At 48.2% G+C, this 24,000-nt stretch overlaps 1 protein-coding gene across 1 annotated transcript in view; it reads right to left on the reverse strand.

The window, feature by feature from the left end:
• The window catches only part of doc2g (double C2-like domains, gamma), a gene marked incomplete at its 3' end in the record, with an annotated part of 28,627 nt that extends 16,611 nt beyond the window's left edge, over positions 1-12,016 (reverse strand). The window contains exons 1-5 of the mRNA XM_084454254.1: positions 11,969-12,016; positions 5,924-6,431; positions 5,174-5,253; positions 4,192-4,266; positions 345-454 (exon numbers count right to left, since the gene is read on the reverse strand). Coding sequence (XP_084310380.1) covers positions 345-454; positions 4,192-4,266; positions 5,174-5,253; positions 5,924-6,413 — 755 coding nt within the window. The 5' untranslated portion in view covers positions 6,414-6,431; positions 11,969-12,016. The remainder of the gene's footprint in view (positions 1-344; positions 455-4,191; positions 4,267-5,173; positions 5,254-5,923; positions 6,432-11,968) is intronic.
• Positions 12,017-24,000: the final 11,984 nt, after the last annotated feature.

Raw genomic sequence — 24,000 nt, forward strand, 5'->3', positions numbered from 1 at the left:
AAGAGTTTTGGACAGAGTGGAGCCCTTCTTGACCTCAATCACTTTTGCGCTCATAGCGAGAGCACTCGGGGAACGAGTGGGCGTACAGAGACTCTGCACGCCAGCATGCAGCCGAGCGGTTACCGCGGCGACCGCTAATGGAACAGTTGGCCGGCGCGGCCAGACCGGTGTAATGACTTGGCCAGAAGGCCTTCTGGGAACTGTAGGCAGCCGGGGAAGGCGGTGCACTTGGGGACTTTAAAATGATGTCCCTGGGATAACAAAGTGCCCTGTAAATTGGCTGCCTGCACATTACAGGAAGTTGTTTGGCCTCGGCTGTTGGGGGTTGTAGATAGGTTGGTTACCTGAGTGTTTTGGTAGTCATGTCGGCTGCTGTGATGCCGTGATAGATGAGCGTCTCGCTCCAAACTGGGTTCAGGGTGTTCTTCAGGGTCTTAGTCCTCAGCTTGTTGGCCTGAAAGAAGGAGGAAGAGAGATAGAGAGAGAGAGAGAGAGAGAGAGAGAAAACAAGATAAGAGGAAGACAGCAGGTAGAGAGAGGTTTGGAAAGGTTGTTTCGGAGGCTGGAAAGGGTGGGTGAGCTGAGAGAGAGAGAGAGAGAGAGAGAGAGAGAGTGATAGAGGAACAGATGCAATAGGGAGGGGAGATAGAGGTGAATGGTAAATGTACTGCACTTACATAGCGCTTCTATCCAAAGTGCTTTACTATGAAGGCCTCTCATTCATCCATTCACACATAAAAAGCAGTGGTGGCAGCTGCCATGCAAGGTGCCAGCCTGCTCATTGGGAGCAATTTGAGGTTTAGTGTCTTGCCCAAGGACACCTCGACATGTCAGGAGGAGCCGGGATTCAAACCGGCGACCCTACGATCATTGGACGACCCGCTCTACCTCCTGAGCCACAGCCGCCCCTGGAGAATGGAGATCAAAGAGAGACAAGAGAGAGAGGGAGAGAGAGAGAGAGAAAGAGAGAGAGAGAGTGGAGCAGACCGAGGGATAAAGAATTAAGCTGGGTTGAGAGAGAGAGAGAGGGGGAGAGAAGATAAAAGAGGAGACGTCTGAAAGAGAGAGTGGGAGAGACGTGCAGGGAGAGAGGCGCGATGATGGGGCGGATGCCAAAGAGTAACGGGAGAGATGAAAGAGGGATGAGGGGAGCGAGAAAAGGATGAGGGGAGCGAGGGACGAGGCGAGCGAGTGGAGGAGAGACGGGGGGGGGGGTGGGGGGGGGGGGGGAGCGGAAACTTCATTTATCTCCGACCCCCTGAGGAAATCGCCGGCATCTGCTCACCTACTTTGCAGAGGAGAGAGAGAGGACAGGAGGCTTCCCCCATCTCACCTGTCCATCTGTTCCAGCCCCTCCCCCCACCCCACCCCACACAACCGGTGGTGGTGGCGAGAATGCGGGCACCGGCGGGCAGACCCGCGAGACGAGCCCTGCCCCGTTGACACGCAATCCGCTGGCCAATTAGCCAGCGCTAACAAAAGATTAGCATGAGAAAATGGAAGCGTTCCGGTGGAGAGAGAGGCCGGCAGCAGCACTAGCATATGCTTCGGTATGCCGACAAAATGAATGATTGAGTCGTCGTCGGCCGCTTCCGCGCTAGATTCCCTCCCTAGATTCCCTCCCTAGCTTCCTTCCCTAGATTCCCTCCCTAGCTTCCCTCCCGAGATTCCACCGCCAGCCGCCCATCTAGGACGTAACGCTTTTGATTTGCGTTGCGTCATTTATTTCAACTTCCTTGTTTTTCTGTTTGAAGCTGCAAACCAAGCAGGAAATCCCACTCCTAATACACCACAGGGTATACCCAGCACACACGCACATTAGCTGGCAGACGAGCGTGTGCTCTCAAGGCGCTCTACAACACGTGATGGAATTTTGACTCCCTGGGCATGTCAACACTCCGGGTGTTCATTACTTCCACCCTTGTTAATTACTTCCCTCCCTTTCCCCTCTCTCTTTCTCTCTCCCTGTTCCCTTCCCTCTATCCCTTAGACACTCGTCCTCTTTCTCAATCTCCCCCCCCCCCCCCCCCCCCCGTCTCCCCCTCTATCCTCCCTACCACATTAAGCTACCCTTTCTCTCTCTCTCCCCTTCCCCCTCTCATCAATGATTTTACCTCTTTTTCCTAAATATTTCATCAGTAGCCTTCTCTCTTTCCCCTCCTCTTCTCCCTCCCCTCATCAGTCCATCCATAATGTACCCCTCTTCCTGTCACTATCACACTCCCTGGGAACAGTGTGTGTGTGTGTGTGTGTGTGTGTGTGTGTGAAATCTCATTCTCCACACAGCACGAGTAGGAGAGGGAAGCATGGACAGTGAGCAGATGAGATCCCAACAGAGACATCCGAGCCATGAGACAGTGGTGACGACTCGCCGATTGGCCCCCGCCCTGTGTGTGTGTGTGTGTGTGTGTGTGTGTGTGTGTGTGTGTGTGTGTGCGTGCGTGTGTGTGTGTGTGTGTGTGTGTGTATGAGTGTGTTGGGGGGGTGAGAGAGAGTGAGTGTGTGTAAGAGCTTTTATGATCAATGTACACATATGATAAATGTAGAATTTTATGATGAATGTACACAGTCAGTGAATGAGTGTGATTCAGCAGATGTTCGTTTAAAAGCCTTTATGTGAATCAATATGCCTTTGTGTGTCTGCTTGCTTTTGAGTTAGAGTGTGTACACTGTATATGAATACCAGTGTGTGTGTGTGTGTGTGTGTGTGTGCGTGTGTGCGTGTGTGTGTGTGCGTGTGTGCGTGTGTGTGTGTGTGTGCGTGTGCCCTCCTCTCCTCGGTGTCACGCTCACATTCTCCCGGTCTCCAGTGTGTCAGACCCGTGTGGTCGATATTTACCAAACTGAGGTTTGTGGGCACTTACGTACCCGCTGACGTTATCGCCCTCTCTCTCTCCCTCTCTCTCTCGCTCGCCCTCTCTCTCTCCCCCCCCTCCCCATCTACACTCGCCTGTTGACGTGAGCCGTGTAATAATCCTCGCTGTTTCCATGACAACCACCTGCTGCTGTCCTCCCCTCATCTGCCTCTCCCTCCCTCCCTCCCTCCTCCACCACCCTCTCCCCCAATCCACCCCCCCCCCCTCCCCCTCTGGACACTGTGTTGGTAGCCCAAGGTCAACAAGGGTCAAGGTGCGATAGAGAGATAGCGACAGAGACAGAGGCAGGGGGGGCGAGAGAAACGAAAGAGGAGAGAGGAGAGATAACAAAAGGAGCGATCAGGAGCGGAGGGAGACGAAGGAGGGGGGCGGGGTGCTAAATGCCCCGGCGGTGTTTTCGATCACAGCCCCCCCTCCCCCCCAATCTGCCACCCCCCCACAGACGGCGCGGACCTCCGCCTATGCACTCGTCTGGCTCTGTCGCCGCCCCGTCTTCCGCAGCCTCGTCTTTCGTCAACCTTTTTCCAAAATGGCCGACAGCAGGTCGACCACCGGAGAAATCGGCGCCGGCGGTGGACGTTCGCCCCCCCCCCCCCTCCTCCACCGCCCGAAACCAAAGCAAAAACAAGACCCGGTGAAACGCGCTGTACCAGAACGCCTGCGTAGTCGACAGAGCGCCCCGCCCGCGCCGGGCTAAAAACATCTCCGGCTTAACAGCCTGTGGTGACACGCTGAATTAGCCAGCTAGCCACGTCGGATGCTGGCTAGGGCGTTTAGGCGAGGGATATCTCAGCTGACATTTTCCACTAATTAAAGTGAGCTGAAAAAGGAAAATCAACACTTTGATTAATACTCAAAATGACACTTTAGTGAGCATTTCATTAAAAACTAAATGTGCTTGACAAAGTTTTACAAAGTTCAAACAGAACTTTGAGGTAAATGGACTGCGCTTATATAACGCTTTTATCCAAAGTGCTTCACAGTGGCCTCTCATTCCCCCATTCACACACACATTCACACACCAGTGGCGGCAGCTGCCATGCAAGGTGCTAGCTGCTAATTGGGAGCAATTTGGTGCTCTATATCTTGCCCAAGGACACTTCGACATGTGGACAGGAGGAGCCGGGATCCGAACCGCCAACGCCATGATCATTGGACGACTTGCTCTACCTCCTGAGCTACAGCCGCACCACAGCCGAGGTCTGAGTGTAGGTGTGCAGACAGTGGGTGGAGCTTTCTGTTTCCGACAGAGAGCCTTGTCTCCAGGTTGTGGGTGTAACGTTAATGGAGGTTGAGGTTAGGTTGATGTAGTGACCTTGCTAGCCCCGGGCAGGAGGTGAAGCTTGACATATGGATCAGCCAACCCGTTGGAGTCCATCGCCTTCAACCCCTGTGGAGACAGACAGATACACACACACACACACACAGACACACGCACACACAAACACCATCATACCATAGACAGAACACAAACACAGCAGAAACGGTCAGGATGCAAGCGTGGAACGTAATTTTCTATTAAAATTCCTCTCTGCAGCCTTTGGCTCGGCCCCGTTAATAGCGCTATTGTCCTGAGCATGATGCAGTCGATGCCGCTGACACCATGTCGTTGTGTTTGTAATGATTTAGCTTGCTAGCCTGCATGCGTTAGTTAATTCTTAACACTGTGTATTGCCAAGGGGACAGAAGGAGAGAGAGAGAGGCAGCCCTAGGCACCTTCGTTTCAACTTAACTTGCCTCAGCGTACTGGGTCGTGAGTAAAGTCTTCCGTTGTGGTAGGATCGGGCTGAGCCCATTCGGGGGGTAGCCCGAGGCTATTGAGGTAGACGGGGCTTAAGCGTATACGTCGCTCCGACCCTCTGCCTGTTTGTATAGATGGATGTGTCTTAGCTCAGCGCCGGGCGCATGGGTGAAGTGTCACGCTTCAGATTAGCGAGAGAGAGAGAGAGCGCGCGAGAGAGGGAGAGAGAGAGAGAGTGAGAGAGCGGAGGGAGGGAGAGAGAGAGAGAGCGCGCGCGGCTGCTACCCCGGTCTCCAACGTCTCCGTCACTCGCGGCGACGTTGACGTCAGACGACCTTGAGCTGTTTGTGCTAAACCGACAGAGCCAAAATTACAAATGGGAAAAAAAAGAAAAATAATTTTAACAAAAGTCAAAGAATTAAATAGTCAAGGGGGAGATTAAAATTAGGTTTGGTGAGGCGGACTGCCCTAGGTAGGACTATTTCAGTTTAGTCCCAAAAAATGTCCTTGCTAAAAACAAGATAGCATAGCATCGAGAGAGGAGAATGGTGCCTACCTTGGCCTTGTGGATGGTGCAGTGGAGACAGTTGTTCTCCTGGTCGAAGAGCAAGTTGAACTCCAGAGTGCCCAGGTAAGCTGTAAACAAAACAGTTGAACAAACTATACGTCACTGGCCCAGAGAACACTCACACTCACACACACAAACACCCCCCTCTCACTCTATCGCACGCACACACGCGTGCACACACGTAAACACACACACACACGCGTACACATGCACCCACGTACACACACCCACGCGCACACACGCACGCACACAGTGAATACACTTGTGGTTTTTGCAGACGCTGTCTTACAAAAAAAACACTGTGGGAGCCGCTTTTATGAATTGACCTGTCTTGTTCCATCTCTCTGCTGAGAATGAAAAGAAGCTCTCCCACCGTATCTCATTATTCCAACGCGCTCGAATAAATCACCTCGCTGCCGCGTCCGGGAACAAGGTGACACAGGCTGTGGGAAGACGGCCTGACTCAAAACCCAGGAAGTGAGAACAGGCGGCGCGGCTGAGAAATGCGCCTGGAAACTCGCCCTGACGCTGAGAAAAAGCTGACTCAACTCTGACGTGAGTGCGCGTGGAACCTGTGAGGCGCATCAACGTGGACAGAAGTCGACGCGCACGCGCGAGCGCAGACGTCACGGCCAGAAACGCGCGGCCGTAGAGCGCGCACACACCCACACGCGCGCAAACGCACCCCCATGAGGTACCGCCCCTCCCCCCCGCTCTGCCCCCCCTCAGAAAACTCACTGTCCTCGTCGTCGGAGTCCTGCCTCTCTCCGTCGTCCTCCTCCCTCTTGTCCCTCTCCCCTCCTCCTACTCCTCCTCCTCCTCCTCCTCCCAGTCCTCCGTCCCAGCCCACGCCGTTGTCCTCCTCCTTCAGGATCTTCTTCTCGCGGGGCGGCGGCGGCGTGCAGGGGTAGTCGTGGAAGCGCGGGAAGAAGTCGGAGATCTGCGGGATGGGCAGGATGGGCCCGGGGCACACGTTGATGGCGAAGTGCTCCTGCATGGAGATCTTGACCGGGGAGGCGGGGGGCGGGGCGTGGTGGTGAGGGGGCGGTGGATGGGAGGAGGAGGAGGAGGAGGAGGCGGAGGAGGAGGGAGGGACGGCCAGGTGGGAGGAGGCGGAGGAGGAGGCGGAGGCGGGAGGGGGGTTGTTGTTGTTGTTGGGGGGGTGGGGGTGGGGGTGAGGGGGGGGCGCGAAGTGGGAGTGAGACGCCGGGGGCTTGGAGACGCTCATGTGGACCACCAGACTGGACTAGTAGAGAGAGAGAGAGAGAGAGAGAGCGAGATCGGGGTTAACAAGAAGTGAAACATGAAACGAGGGAGGGCGACGAGGTGAGTCAGGTGGGACAGTGGAGCGGATGAGGGGAGAAGACAGGATGAGACGAGAGAGGAGAACAGAGGGGAGAGAGAGAGAGAGTTGACGCAACACAACGACATCATCCATCTCACTCCTTTTATTGTGTTTCTGCACTCATCGGTATTTTAATTTGACTCTCGCTTCGAGAAATGAACTGAATATTGCAAAATAAGAATATTAAATAATATAGACGTGCTAAATATTGAAGTTCAATTTGTGCAAAGACGGCTCACTTTCAGTTGGTTGAATTTCAATGGACAGCCTGAAGGGAGTTAACCCAAAACCATGGTGCTATGCCTTAAAGGGACATACCGGTCTAAATAGGATTTGATCTCATTAAACTAGTCACCCAACGTATATCACATTACCGCAATCCATTTTCCGAAGTAAAGCTCATGTTAAAAAATGTTCACATTTTCGTGTTACTTACATTTCAAAAGTTGAACATGATGGCTTTAAAAAAATAAAAATAAATTCTCGTTACGCTGACAAACTTGTCCCAGTTAGTTTCAAATAATTTTCAGTAGTTTTCATGTTATATTATTTTCGTTCGAATTCGTTGAACTCCTGAGATATATTCTCTGATCCACCTACGCTAGATTCTCTACCCAGCGTTCCTACAGTAGCAACGGCTGCCATGTAAACAGGAAGAAGACAGACCGTTGGCGTAGGGTGTGCAAAGAGGGTTAAAACTAAAATAATATCTACTGAAAATTATTTGAAACTAACCGGGACGAGTTTGTCAGCACAACAAGGGAACAATTTAAAAATATGTTTTGAAGCCATCACGTACAACTTTTGAAATGTAAGTAAAACGTGAAAATGCAAACATCTTTTAACATGAGCTTTACTTCGGAAAATGGATTGCGGTAATGTGATAAACGTTGGGTGACTAGTTTAAGGAGATCACATCATATTTAGACCGTTATGGTCCTTTAATAGCACTTCAGTTCAAATGGAAGTAGGGAGGTATGGGGGAGACCAGGTGGGCCAGCTTCCAAAAACAGGATTGAAGAAATCCTCCAGTGCCCAACGGTGCAGTAATTTGGCTCCAACACAGCACCACAACAACATCAAAGCGTCATATGAATATTCATTTCCAACAGAGTGCTGTTCTAGAGCTTTAACCCTGAGCTGTTCAACTACACTCCTCCGCTAATCTCCCTCTTATCTTCCTCTCTATCCCTCCCTCCCTCTCTCTCTCTCCCCCTCTCTCATCCTCAAACAAGCAACATTTATGTAACAGTGTTCAGCCTCTTTTATGCTACCTGTCAGGAACCAGTCACCTCAGTTGAACAGCTGTTATGAGCGATTATTCCAATTGACCCCCTATATCAGTTTGTACATGATTACCGTGATCAAACAAGAGAGCAAACTGTGGACTTCAGCGGCCATAATGATATCACACAAATTGGTCGATAAATAATATGCACAGACACACACACTCGCACACACACAGTCATTAACACTGTATATTCAACAGACTCACTTTTTTAACACTACCTTCAACATACACACACACACACACATACGTACACGCCCACGCACAACAAACACTTTGAGGAGTTTCAGAGCATTCATCAATGACCAGATTAGGAATGTAATTTAGATTCATCAATGCAAAGCTAGGACTCTAGACACACTCACCAAAGGCCAAACTCTCTCTCTCCCTCACTCTCTCTCCCTCCCTCTCTTTCTCTCTCTCCCTTCTTACGAAAACACAACACATACGCACTCACACATGCACAGCCCAGCAAGCTCCCTCACACACACACACACACACACACACCTAGACTGTACCGCAGATGTAAACAGCAAACAGCACTTCCAGCATCCGTGTTGTGCACACACACACACACACACACACACACACACACACACACACACACACTCATTGATTCAAACATACATTATGTGCCTGCATGCAATCACGGCCAGGACGCACATGTGTGCACTTACACATGTCCACATGTAGATAAGAGACCCACTCACAGCATTTTGCAGACTCGCACACAGAGACAAGACACAGACACACGGACTCACACATAGACACACACACACGCGCGCACGCACACACACACACACACACACACACACACGTACACGTACCCAGTGACAGTCTTCATCTGTTCCAGCGCTCCATCTTGTCTGCTCTCGCGTCCTCTGTCTCTTACACACTGAGGGGAGAGCGGAGCTGCTCTGAGTCAATATATTCTTCCCTCCCTCCCTCTCTCTCTCCTCCTCCCTCTCTACCCCTCTCTCTTTTGCTCCCTCTCTCTCCTCCACTGTCCCTCCCTCTTTCTCCTCCGCTGTCCCTCCCTCTCTGGCTCTCGGCTGTGACGCTCCCCAAGAAATGCTCCCCGTCATTTGTTTAGCACACCATGTGTGTAGTTTTCTGTCACTCACTTTCTCTGCAGTGTGGAGATTTCAATACACCAAGAAACGAGAGAGAGAGAGAGAAAGAGAGAGAGAGATTAAGAGAATGAGGAGAAGACAGAGAGAGAGAGACAAAGACAAATTCAAACCAATCACACAGCCAAATGAGCAATGGTAAAGAATAATTTCAGAGTTAAAAATACATTTTCAAAGTTAAAACTAACAGAGAGAGCGGGAGAGAGAAGAGAGAGAGAGAAAGAGAGAGAGAGAGAAGAGAAGAGCGAGAGAGAGAGAGAGAGAGAGAGAGAGGTAGAGAGGAGTAGAAACATACAGTAAGATGCTTTAGGAGAGGACAGGATAGCTAATGAAGGAAGGAGGGATGGGCGGTTGAGGATGGACGACACAGAGGATGTGGGCCATGAAGTCAAATTAAGAATAAACATCAAACGATCCGACTCAAACATGGGAAAAAAAGACACAAAAAAGGAAAAAGAACATCTCACAGTCAATGCCGTGCAGAAAACATCCGATACGAGAGCTAATGGGAAAAATCTTTACATCATCTCTACATGAAGCACTTGTTTGAAGACATGAAGGCCTTGACAGTTTAATTAAATATCTACAGTAGCTGGATTATATAACAACAGAGAACGTGGACTGTATTTCTCCATAAGTGTCTGCTTCTTCACGGATGCCATAAGGCGCCTTACAAATTTAACAGGTCGATAAAATCCACGGTCGTTTGGAGAGAAAATGAGTTCGGCATCATTCTACAAAAGCAGCGTTGGTGTCTTCATGGCAAACAAAAAAGGGGTAAAAAATGATTAGAGTTCAAATTGCTTTCTCTGTGTAGCGTGGGCATGGAATGATGAGGCTGCCTTTCCTTCCTAATGGCTTCAATGAAACCAACATCACTCAAGTTGAAAAAATATGTCCTTTCATATGGGACTGAAATTCATACAGAAAGATACATCACGTCATTTTGAGTAAATTGATAGTGTTTTCAAATACTAAGAATGAAACCTTTTTTTATTCTGTACGGTCACAGACAAAAGAGTCTGGGCTTTTTCTCAGCTAAAGGCTTTGATATGTGTGGACAGAGAACCAAAGCCTGGATATAGTCGCCTTTCAGACCAGAGGGAGTGTGAATCCCTCATCCCCTGCCAAACCTTCACCTCACACTCCCCCAGCTGACAAACACAAAATCATGTCTGAGAGTATGAGAGAGAGAGAGAGAGAGAGAGGGGTAGAGATAGATGAGAGGGTGAGAGAGAGGGAGTGAGAGAGTTAGAGAGGCAGAGAGAGAGAGAGGGAGAGAAGGAGAGAGAGCAAGGTAGAGAGGGAGAGAGAGAGGGAGAGAACGAGAGACAGAAACAGATAGAGGAGGAGGAGGAGAGACAACGGTTTCACCGGAGCCGCCCGTCGCTGTTGTCGCCACGTGACTGCGTAGCTGCGGGTCAGGGCCGCTCGTCAGCCTGGGGGAGGCGGGGCTCTGTCAGGGCGCTGCGCGGTCAGTCGGGTGTCACCAGCCACAGTGCTCCCAGGCATGTTGTTGTTGTTGTTTTCATCAATGTTTTGATTGACTTCCAAGAAGGTCAAGAAGTTTGAATAGAATCCTTGTTGATTTGTTTGTTTGGTGTTGTTGCTAGGTCACCCTCGTATATGGCTTATTAGATAGCTTATTAAATTAGATTAGATCTTATCTGGTTAAACCAGTTGTCATTTATTAATTTCATATCTGGAGGATGAATTGTGGAAATCTGATCAATTGGTTTGAGAGGATGGACATTCCATTTGGCCTATCAGAGGACAAGGCGGGGTACACTAATCCAACCCCATCAGATCTACTGTACATAAATGTCAAGGGAGCTAGGAGCTGATTCTGGACACGCCCAGCGCCGTCCTTGGTGTACTAAGGCCTTCAGAACGGGACAGGACCGCTCCCCCTAGTGGCGGACAGCCTCCACTGCATGTCATTCAATAGGACTCTGCTATCCTCCCCTCACAACAACCAGACCCACCACCCAAGAACTAGAAAATACATCCAGACAGATACAGCGGAGCGTCAGCCAACACGGACACACAGGCTATGTTCAGACCTCCTTTTTTGGGGGACATATCCAGATTTGAATCATATTTCTTCCATCAAGTCTGAACAGCAAAAAAACAACCAAAAATCTGGAAACAGATTTTTTGCTGATCAGATTTGAACCACATTCATCTGTGATTTCTAAAGATCTGTCTCTTGTCTGGTGCGATGGAGGAGTTCTGCGCCGTGACTAGGGAGTGATACGGCGTGAAGGGCCAGATGACCGCAAGAAGGTCGAGAAGCAAGAAGGTCCTTGGGACGATCGGCACTGGGATTGCTCTCCCCAGGGCTGTCAGGTTTGCATGTTCTCCCTGTGTTTCCGCCATAAAGAACCCAATACGAAAACACATGCAGAAAAACAGATGCTCTTCGCTACGGCCCCTGACCTTGGACTGAATACTTGAATGTAAGAGGCTGCACACTGCTCCTGGCTGCCCCTGGAGGAGGACAGCTTGGATGGGAAAACGCAGAGGACAAATTTCCCCGGCGGCCCCTGACGGAAGTATGCTGTGTGCTGTGTCGCCGCTCATGCGTGTACTGTGTGTGTCACTGTGTGGTTATTAAAAAGCCTTGAGGTCCTGTAATTAAATTAATTATCCACAGATCTCCATTCCTCCATCGTTTGCTGTTTTGTTGTTGTCTGCACTAAAACAAACATGGTGACTTCAAAGTTGCCAGTATGATGATACAGGCCTACTCGCGCCTGTCGTTACCACAGCAACCAATGCAGATAAAGTCGACAATGTTTGAATACACAAATCTGATCTGATCACTTGCAAACTGAGTGTGGGCAGTCAGTCCTAAAGACCAACAGTGTGGACAGTCAGTCCTAAAGACCAACAGTGTGGGCAGTCAGTCCTAAAGACCAACAGTGTGGGCAGTCAGTCCTAAAGACCAACTGTCACGTACACCACCCTAGCCTGGCTCGTACACAAACTATAGCTGTGGAGCAGTGACTTAAGCTTACCCAACCCCTTGGCGTGGAAGTGGAGTTCCCTGACCCTAGTGACCTAGGGATCCGGCGAGCGCGGGTCGACCAGTCCAGCCGTCGTTCTCAGACTCGTTTCCTCGGCTAGCCCGGTCGGTCGTTCGTTCGTTCAATTATTGCTTCCTCAATCATACGAGTGTCCAGGTGATACCCAATATAGTCGCCAAGAGCAGGGGCCTCATTTATAAACGTTGTAAGTACAAAAGCGTGCGTAGCCCATGCTGAGCAACTTCCTACGCAACTTTCGGTATAAAAAAACGATCTTAACGATAAGTTGGCGGAAGGTGTGCGTAACTCTACGCACACTCCGACCCTCCTGTACCATAAGCACGTTTCTGGAGAAAGGGGAAAACGCGACTCCGATGGTAGAGGGATGAAACTCGGGAAAGTCTGCGAAACGCATGACATATTGAATAATAAATACATCGGTCGCTGCAAGAAACCCTCCAATGTGTCACACAGTTTAAACGGAATCAATCGCCACCGTAGCCTAATCACTAGGCTATATAATGTCGGCATTGCTTTGGATGTGTCTGTGAATTGACCCATTGTCATAATATAATGTTATGTTTTAGGCCTATTCATTTATAGGCTATCCCGAGAAGCATCACGGGCAGTAGCCTATGAATAAAAGCCACATTACGTTGATAACACAACACGACACGAGCCTAGGCTTATCATAGTAATGATTCCGTATGTCGATGGCCTACAACTAGGAATAAGGCCTATACCGCACCAAACAAATGTTGCATTCGGCGTTGAAGTATATTTATTCAGTTAATATTTATTTAGGTAATTATTTGTATGTTTAGGCTAATTATCCACCTATTCATTCGTTAGTGTATTTATGTATTTATAGCCTATATTTGATTAGGCTTTTATGTAAACCCGAATGACCACTGAGGCAAGCCGCAATTACAATGATGTTGAGCAACGGTGAATGTAAATGTCCTACTTGAGGCAACTGTAGGCTACATTAGGCTATATTGTACATAATCATACTGTATATCCTCATATTGCCTTATGATTGTCATGTAGCAGGAATGTGGGCCTAAAAATGCATGTCATCCCAATGCTCACATGCCACTTTGGAAGAATTAGCTTTGCGCAAAACAGCGCATGGAGGTGATGCGTCTCCAAGTTGTGAGAACACAAGGGAGCAAATAAGTTTATTAATTTGCCGAATCGTCATGTGTGTAGCTATAATTAAGCTTTATAGAATCACATGAAACCCATACATGGACCCCATATATATCGATACAGGCACTGATATAGCTGGATTATAGTAGGCCATGACGCACGGGGCCTTGGATATGCCGGGACTTGGCACAGATGTTCTAATATGTGCTTGGCTATCCCGCAACATCCATTCGAACACGCAGCTTCTATATGCCTACAGAATGTTTTGAGAAAGTATGTGAAATGCACGATATCCCGGAAAATACACAAATTGGCTGCTGCAAAGAACCCTCAGATCTGTCGTACAGTTTAATTGGGGATACTTGCCTTAAGTAGTCACTATAGGCCTACATGTTTGCATTGCTATGGAAGTCATTGTAAATTGACCCATTTGTACGTTGATAAGTTAGGCCTTTTATTCATGGGCCACCCTGTGAAGCATTAGCTACGTGCAATATAGATCCAAACCCCATTACCCATGCAACAACACTATAGGCATGATTATCAGTTTGGATATCAGCAGCCAACTAATAAGGAACTAATAAGGCCTACCGCACTAAACGAATGCCAATATAGCCTGCATGATAGATAATTATTTATAATCTAATTGTGACCACTCAGTCGTGCACATGTGAAATCATCGTTCCGAAAAGAACCTTTTGGCGCGTCTCTGCCTCATTCACCAATACCTCCACCTCGCACTCAATAAAATTTCTCTTTCTCTTTCTGCCTTTTGCACTCGGCTCCATTCTCGTGCATATGTTTTAGGGGCGTATCACTGACCATTTATAGGCAATTGTGGGCGTTAATTGGGGTGTGATCAGAACGCGCGTTCACGTGCGCCAATAAGTGTTGATTGTGATTTATAAAGGGCAGCTGGCGTTGGCGTGGCCTAAGTGAACATGGGTTGTGATATGCAGCGTTTTATAAATCGGAGATTTTTTGTGCGTATATTTTCGTACTTACTTAGCTAAGCAAACTTAGTTACGTGGATTCTACGCAACATTTATAAATGAGGCCCCAGGTTGGGAAAGGAAAAAGGTAGCGTCTTCCTGGCGCCGCTGTCGACTCACGTACCGTAGGCTACCTTCAGTCGAGTGCACGCAGCCAGCCCCTGATAACGGAAGGCCCGGCCACGCCCCCACATACACAGTATACTACCTGGCTCCTTTCCACACCCCCTGCTCTACTGAAGCTAGCTATCTAAAATAATCCTACTCTAAACGATATCTTAAACCTAGCCTACCTAATATAACTAAGATATCGTTACACCGACAGTGTGGACAGTCAGTCCTAAAGACCAACAGTGTGGACAGTCAGTCCTAAAGACCAACAGTGTGGACAGTCAGTCCTAAAGGTCAACAGTGAGCATAGTCAGTCCTAAGTCAGTCCTAGTTCCTGTACACCCTAGTCTGCACCAATTACTACACCAGCCCATCACCCATCATCACCTACCTTAAATACTATGACACAGCCATCCTTGCACTACTCATGGACAGCCACTCACCGTTTTGGAATATCACAACACGGTTGCACACTTTACCCAGTGGTGTGAGGATAACCATCTGCACCTTAATGTTACCAAAACCAAGGAAATAATAATTGGACCCCACCTCACCTCAGCGCCCCATCTAGATCAGTAACCCAGCAGTTGAAACGGTCGACACCTTTAAATACCTTGGAGTAACACTGGACGATTCACTCAATTCAATCAGCATGTACAGGACACCAACATCTCTCAGTCTTCCGTAACATCAAATGATTCTATCTTACCTCCCATATCCTCCTACTGTACCAGAGAATCATCCAGCCCATATAACTGTACTGCTCCTGCTTCAACATGCTCTTTGTCACTAACCGGGCCAAACTCATAACCAACATCGCTTCCAAGATAATTGGCCTCCCCACACCCAACCTCTCAGAACTAAACAACAAGGCCATCGCACGCATTGCAGCCGCAATAGCACGGGACATCGCCCACCCGCTCAATCACCACTTCCCACCACTACCCTCTGGGCACAGGTACAGGACACTCGGGTGTAGAAGGGCCCGCTTCAGTAAAAGCCTGATCTTTGCAGCCATCGCTGCCTGAAACAGCAGTCCACGCTGACTGTTAACTGTGGTGTGTGTAACTGTGCTGGAAGGTATCCGTCATGTGTGTAACCGTATGGTGTATGTCAATACATAGTACGGTGTTGTCTTTTTGTATCATTGCACACTATGGTGTTGTCATTGTATGTCCATTGTAGGGTCTGTTTTCTGTATCACTGTGTGATATTTTCTGTCATCTGATTAATGTATACAGTTCTGTGAAAATAATTTCCTCCTGTGGGACGATAAAGATCTTATCTAAGAATTGTTGGCTTTGAGCAATTTTCTTTGCCAATGTGAGTTAGTCTGCGTTGTGTTTTAAGTTCAATAAAGTTGCATCATCACTCAGCTAATAACCACATTTATCATTGGTATTCTTGCAATGAAGAATGTCCAACACAGGATTTGGAGCAGCGAATACACAGGTTTATTCTTTAGTGAGGAGACACCTAAGTCTGTCAGTTTCTCCAAGGCCAGAATGCCCCTTAAATATTGTTTTCCTGCCTGCTTATCGGTATCAGCTAGGGTTCTGATAAATGGCGCTCAGGGGCTAAGATGGCCTTACTTGCTATTCACAGTGTTCTTGTGCTAGACTTGAAGGTTCCATAATACTCATGTGCATCAGTTGTGGCAATTTTACGACTTTCAGGAGGGCCTTCTTTCTAAATAAGATATTACCTTAGACTAGATTAGTCTCGATTAGCCTCTCTCCTAGTCCCATTCCCAAAATTGACCCCTTCATGACCCTTCTGCTAGGCCCGGTTGGCAGCTATAGCTACTTATCAATCCAGTGTTGACTAGGCCTACCATTTAAAAACTACAGGACACACATGTGTTATATGCTAATCTCTCAAAATCCATCACAATCAGCGTAGACAGTCAGTTCTACAGACCGACAGTGTGGACAGTCAGACTTAAAGATCGTATTTGAGAAACAAATTGGATTTGGCTGCAGTCCATGCAAAGCCCCGAACATTGCTCTGGGAACCTTGTCGAATTCCTATTAATCCTAAATGCCATAGCCACTGCTTGCCAAACTCACACTGACTTGGAGATTTCGAAATTGAGTGTGCATCAATCAACATAAGATGTTTGAGATTTTTTTCGTGAATCACACGACAAGATCAGAAAATAACAGCTCATCGCACACTGCAGGAAATTATCATGCCCGATGTGCAACTCGGCAACGAGCCACTCTTATTCCAGGCTCAGACTACAGGATTTTTGGGCCGATTTATCCCCGATTCACCCCTCCCGACAATCGGAGGAGAAATCTGGTCTGGAACGTTGGTCGGGCCGATGATCGGCCCAGATGATCTTGTAATGTGAGGGGTTTACAGATCCAATCTTATACCTCCCGATCGGGTCGCAGACCCATCGGGGCGGCCCAGATAATATCAAACATGTTTGATATTTAAGATTATTACGTCCTGACTTTACAAGTGAGACGGCAGACCAATGGTTCGTTGCTCCCTCGGGCACGATAAGATCCTGTAGCTCAGGGGTGGCCAACCAGTCAGAGACTAAGAGCCACAAAAATTACTGTGGTACCACCCAGAGCCACACCATATATACCAGCGTTTCTCAACCTTTTTTTCAGTCACCGCACCCTTCATAAGTACTTAAAATCCCAAGGCACCCCAGTCTAAAATAAGAAGAAAAACATTATTGTACATTAAATATACATTTAAAGTTAATTTATTTAAAATTAATACATACAAGATATTTTCTGACATAATATATTTTGGACTGGGCTGGGTTAGGCTGGACTGGGCTGGGTTAGGCTGGGCTGGACTGGGTTAGGCTGGACTGGACTGGACTGGGCTGGGCTGGGTTGGGCTGGACTGGACCGGACTGGGTTGGGCTGGACTGGGCTCGAGATGAGGCTTTGAAATGTCCCAATGATGTCTGGCATATCAGACAAAATGGCTTACCATTACGTTCTATGAAGAAAAAATTACTCTCCCCACTCGGGTAAAAAATGTCCTGTGTTCGTCTTCATATTTTCTTTTAGCTGCGCATTTCTTTCCAGCCATTCTTTGGTTGTGTACAGTAGCCTAGGCTACGTTAGCTTTTGTCGTAAAAGAGAATGACCCACGCAAAGCAAATTATTTTGTTTACAATAGGTGCGTTTACATGACAAATATTTTTCAATCTGGTTGATTTCAAGCTGATTTCATCTTGAGCGTATACATGGGATACAAAGTAAACTGGTTGGATGTTTACATGCGACGACGAAACAAATGTTTCGAACGCGCACGCAGCCGTGAGTGATTGCGTTACGATGGTTACAAACAGCTGACTACGGAACTGTGGAGCATGCCTTGATTAGTCAAGTCTTGAGCATGCGCAGAATGAACGCAGAACGCAGCATCAATCCGTTTCAAGGTAGTATACATGACGGACCAAACGGTTTCGAAAAGGTTTAAACTACCTCCTTGAAAGCGATTGGGATTTCAATCGGGTTGGGGCATTTCAGTCGGATTGAGGTGTTTATATTACATATTTTCAATCGGTTTGGTCTTCCAAACCTATTTGAAACCGATTCAAACTGTCCATGTAAACGCACCTAATAATTTTGTTACCAAGGTGATTTGCTACCTATATGATTGGTTTGAAGTGGTTCTCACGCGACTTCCTCACTAGCGAAACGAATCATGATTTTATGACAAATCTGCAATAAACTAAAATGGGCGGGAAGAAATGCACAGCGAAACTAGAGGGAGAGAAACGTTCTTATGGAATGAATGAATTTATTTTTTAATGAAAGGATGGAAGAGCTGCAAGCCAACTTTTTTTGGGAATGGATGGAGGAGCCGCACATTGACGGGCAAAGAGCCGCGGGTTGGCCACCCCTGCTGTAGCTAGTGTGTGCTGAGCCGTTATTTTCAAATCTTGCTGTGTGTGCTTGTTTGAGATGCGCAAGAAGAATATCTGTTAAGATTCTCCTTATGTACGTGATGTAACCCGATTTCGAAATTCGAAAAAACATGTTTGATATTACCGAGGCGACCCCGATGGGTCTGTGAGCCGATCGGGATGTTTAAGATTGGATCTGTAAAGCCCTCGCATTACAAGATCATCTGGGCAGAACATCGGTACCTGACCAACATTCCAGACAAGATTTCTCCTCCGACTGTCGGGAGGGGTCAATCGAGGACAAATCGGCCCGAGAGTCGCGTAGTGTGAGCCCAGCCTTAGGCTCTTCGGTATCCACCAGGGGCTCTGCGCCGAAGGGGGGGGGGGGGGGGTGATGGACGGCAGAGAAGTGACTGTGGGGACTAGCGCCGACCCCCCCCAGCCTCCACCACCCGGTCCTCGGGACTTTGTCCGGGACAGGACGGGGCAAAACACAGAGGGAGGAAGGAGGGAGAGAGAGAGTGAGTGTGTGTGCGTGTGTGTGTGCGTGTGTGTATGTGTGTGAGAGACTGAGAGAGAGGGAGAGAGAGAACAATTTTGGAGGTGAATGAGGGGTATTCGGAGGAGGGAGATAAACCCAAAAATGAGAGAAAGAGAGGACCCGAAAAGAGGAGGGAGAGGCAATTTTGCGCAAGAGGAATTTGTGCTCCCCACCACCGCTGCGAGGAGAGATAATCTCCCCCCATTACAGGAGCACAAAGCTGGTGGGCCCTCTATTAAGACTGCAGCAAGAACCAGCAAACCCATCAGTACCGCCATTACGATAAGACCATCTATTTACATAGCCCACACAATCTGAATGCTTCCGCTGTGTGTGTGCGTGTGTGCGTGCGTGTGTGTGTGTGTGTGTGTGTGTGTGTGAGAGAGAGAGATCACATCATCTTTCGTTTGCAGATGGATGTGGCGAATTGGAGTGACCCCGTTCGCCCTTGCAGAGGTAAACCGTACTTATCCGGTGTGGAACATGCGATCAACGGGCGGAGGGCGCACACATCCATGTTGTGCGCGTGCCAGCCCCTGCGGACGTCACGGAATTCTCTTCCAAACCTGGGCTGCGTTCCAAATCGCATACTACCCTACTATATAGTATGCCAAAACAGGATGTAGTATGTCCCAATACATATTATGCCACATGCAGTATGGCAAACATACCAGGATGTGCTACTACATCCGGTTGTATTTTGCAGTAGGCCTATGCAAGCCAGCAGGCTTTTCTGGCTATTCTGACCCACAATCCTGTGCGCAGCGGAAATGTGCGTCACATGTGCGAGTCGTGACAGCTGTAGACGAATGTCATATTATGGACAGCGACGGATGTGGGTAAATTTCAAGGCGCAATGTTATGACAAGGTAGTATGTCCCAATTGGATGCCTACTGCTTGCAAAGTACATACTTTCTAAGGGCAGCTGTAGTAGTTACTGGTAGGAAGAAGTATAAGTATGCAATTCGGAACGCACCCCTCTTCAACAGCAGCGTTCAGTGTGTGCTTGACTCCACCCTCTGTTAACTTTCGCCTTGTTTACATAGCGAGAGGTGGGGTTTCGCTCGCTACGTATGCCGAAGTGTCATTCGAGCCGTACTGTAAAAATGGAGTTGCGAATATTATTGATGTTTTTTATTCACAAATTGCTGGGAATATTGTGGATATGGCATTGGGGCGCTGTGCCTGTTCAGTGTTGGTGGTCTGAATTTCTGGCGCTTTGCTCTACTGGAGGAGAAGCTCGCTGGCTGTGTTGGGGTGAGAGCAGTGTTCAGTCAAGGGTGGCTGTTCTCCACACACCTAGTAGAGACCCCCTGGTGCTCATCCACTCAGAACATCGCCCTCTTCCTCGGCCCCTCGTTCTCTCCACACTCGCTTGTCTCCTCCTCTGTCCTCCGTCCATCTGACTTTCTGTCTTGCTACACCTCCCTTCATCCCTCGTTCCCTCTTCATTATTCACTCGTAATTCTGTCTCTCCCCTCTCTCTGTCCTCTTTCTCTCTCTCTCTCTCTCTCTCTCTCTCTTCTCATTAGATAGATAGATTCACTTTATTGTCCACTTTACATTACAGTCATTTAGCTGATGCTTTCGTCCAAAGCGACTTACAATAATTGCATTTAAAGTAGGAAAAGCAAATGTAGGCCTACTACTACTTACCAGAACTCACATCTCCTTTCTGAAAGTGACTAAGAGCATAATCTAGTGCTGAACGCAAAGTGTGTGGTAGTACTTCTTGAAGAGATGAGTTTTGTGCCTGCGGCAAAAGATGGGCAGTGACTCTGCTGTCCTGACATCAGTGGCCAGTTAGTTCCACCACTGTGGGGCCAGAGCCGTGACCGTGTCGACCGACTGCAGGGGCCTCAAAGTGACGGGGCAACTCGAGGTAGCAGAGCGTAGCGGTCAGGAGGGGGTATAGGGTTTGACCATGGCCTGGAGGTAGGAGGGATGTGGTTCATCCTTAACTCTGGACAGAACACACAGCTAGCTAGCTAGCTAGCTAGCTAGCTTTCTTTCTTTCTTTCTTTCTTTCTCTTTCTTTCTTTCTTTCTTTCTTCTTTCTCTCTCTTCTCTCTCCCCCTTTTTCTGTCATCATGCGAGTTCTAGTTTCTGTGACATTCCATGACAGCTGCAAAAAGCTGGCGCTGTAACAAACAAACAAAGTAATAAATAAATAAATAAATAAATGAGAAACACTCAGAATAAGCGACCTTGCGACAGTTTGACAGACTCATCACCTGAGGCGGAGTGTTTTCCTTTGTTGGTTCATTTTTTTTCTTTTCGCTACTGTTAATGCTTTCATCATCAGGCTGTGATATATACGTGGCAACGTCCCTACAGTTCCACGTTGGTGGAGAGAGATTCAGCGTTTCAGTGATGGAGTGTCTGGTAAGAGGGGTGGGGGGGGGACGCGGGGGTGGCTTTGGAGCTTTTCGACTGTCTGGATGGAGATTCGGTGGTGGGGGGGGGTTGGGGTTGGGATTGTGGTGGTGGGGCTGAGCGCCCCGTCCTCGTCTCATCCCTCCGTGGATTAGGCCGTGCCCCCTGCGGCGGCTGGTTTGGATCCTAGGCTGCGTCGCCCACCTACGAGCCCGTGCGGCTCAGCACCAAAGTTCCACTGTTGTTTGCGACTGACCCAGTTATGCTCTCCATGTGGCGCTCTGTGTGGAACAGATATTGCTGCCTCCTCTCTCCCTTTCTCCCTCTCTCTCTCTCCCTCTCCCCCTCTCTCCCCCTCTCCCTCTCTCTCTCCCTCTCTCCCTCTCTCTCTCTCCCTCTCTCCCTCTCCCGTCCCTCTGTTTTCACACTTCCTCTGATGAATGGTGTTACATTGCTTCTTTTTAGGACAAATGACAGGTTAATGATTAATAGCGTGGACTATTTCACTCTCTCTCCCATACCATCGTATGGCCTCTCTCTCTCCCTTTCTCTCTCTTTCTCTCTCTCTCTCTCTCTCTCCACCTTCCTTGCTCTCAGAGGAATTATATCTATACCTGGGCTAGCCCCATCAGCCTAACCCCTTAAATATAGGAAGGAGAGGAGAGGAAGGGAAGGGAAGTGTGGCCCAGGGGCAAGGCAGTGGACATGTGCAGGATGGAGGGATGGAGAGAGGGAGGGAAAGGAGCCAACTGCTCCAGAATGGGGGAGTGTGAAGGTGACTGCGGGAAATGGAGAGAAAGACAGAGAGAGAGAGGGAGAGAGGTGGGGAGGAGGAAGACAGACGAGGGGGAGATATGAGAGGGGAGAGGGCAACTGAGAGAGACGGAGAGAGAAAGAGAGAGAAACAGAAAACCATGGGAACTGGGGACAGAGATGAAGACGGTAAAAGAGAGGGAAAAAAAGACAGACCCAGTGGCACAAGAGTAATTGTCATGGTATGAATTCCAAAAGCTACACCAAGCAGACACAGAATCAGACAACCAGAACCAGGACAGCATGAAGCTTGTCACAGATGGAGGGATGAGAAGAAGGGTGGATGGAAGATGGTGGGGGGGGGGAGGGGGTCCAGGCCGTTGCCCTGTGGAGGAACGGTTAATGAGGCCACAATGCAGGTAATTAGCTCCCGATCTGGAATTATCAGTCACCAATAACTGCACGGGCCGTTACTCTGATGACCTCTCATGTCACAAAAACGAAAGGTGCGTCTGGCAGACACACACACACACAATGACACAAGACGTGCACACACACACACACACACGGTGCACATGCACATATGACAACACAAATCACAGGATGCACACACACACACACACTGCATATTAATCAGCAGCAACAATCTCCGCACTCTCATCAATCTCATAATCAATACAGAGGGTTGCTGTCATTATCAGTACATGTAAAGCTCATGTTGGCTGACATGTTATCTCCATCTTCCCACACACACACACACACACACACACACACACACACACACACACAAATCTATATTTCCACTTGAGACTAGCAAGTTTCTAACACCTCGACCTCAAACATTTAGACACATTCCTATACCCAGACTTCTAACACCTCGACCTCAAACATTTAGACACATTCCTTTACCCAGACTTCTAACACCTCGACTACAAACTTTTAGACACATTCCTATACCCAGACTTCTAACACCTCGACTACAAACTTTTAGACACATTCCTATACCCAGACTTCTAACACCTCAAACATTTAGACACATTTCTATACTTCTAACACCTCTACTACAAACATTTAGATACATCTCTACAGTATATCCAGACTTCTAATACAGTACCTCAAACATTTAGATACATTTCTTTGGCCCGTCTTTGCTCCAGAACTGCATTGTCAACTCAAAGCAAAAAAAAAAACAATTACAAAGGCCTGATTTCCACTTGCGCCAACTCTTCACTTCACTACAGAGGTCCAGAGCTCCCCGGGGAGCTGACTGGTGTGAACAGCATGAGGTCACTATCGTCCGTTCTCTCTTCTTTTGAAAAAAAAAAGTGTTTCATGGTTGGTTAAGAAAAAAGCAAAGTGCTGGATCAGGATTCTGGTTTGAAGCACTGCACTCAGCACTCTGCTCTAAAGCTATGGGGAACGCTACCTGTCGGAGTGTCCTCCCCTGAATGTGCCAGTAGAAGAGAGAGAGAGAGAGAGAGGGAAAGACACAGAAAGAAAGAGGGACAATGACAGAGAGAGAGAGCGAGAGAGAGAGCATTTTTGCATCAGGCACCTGGTAGAACTGCAACCAGGCAGTTCTTCCAGATGAGTTAACAAATTACAAGGTAAAGGGATTCAGTGCAATAATGCAATCCGTGCAATTATAGTTGCAATTTCTACAAATTGGTGGCTTTTGGATTCCACACTCAGCTCTGAGGTCTCTCCCGGGTGTCGTTCAGGTCACCCTAACACGCAGGTTCATCAACGGAACATTAACTGTGACCATTCAATGTACGTGGAGAGTCAACGAGGAAAGAAGGCTGGTATATTGCAAAAACAAATATTTCTCCAAACGATACCTAAAGAAATAAAGTTTGGGGCCAGTGGCGTTTCAGTGGACTCGACACAACATCACCAAAGAGTTGGAGCAATTGAGAGGACAGGAAAACGTTCAGGTTCAGGAAAACGTTCAGGTGAGCAGGGCTACCTTAGATAACTCCACACAGGTGAAGAGGACAACAGAGGCGGGATGTATTGCAGGGTGAACTGTTCAAACATCTAAAGGGAACTGAATTGGGGACAGTGACATTTAAAGTGAACTCTATGGTGGTGACATTTAAGCAAAGTCTGTTCCAGATACTGTACTACTCTGTGTTATCTACATGGCATTCTAATGACTGTACTCTTAAGAAAGATGGATGAAGGTCGAAATCAAGGTCGCAAGGCCAT

This window comes from Borostomias antarcticus (genome assembly GCF_949987555.1).
Source record: "Borostomias antarcticus genome assembly, chromosome: 20".
Taxonomy (NCBI): Eukaryota; Metazoa; Chordata; class Actinopteri; order Stomiiformes; family Stomiidae; genus Borostomias; species Borostomias antarcticus.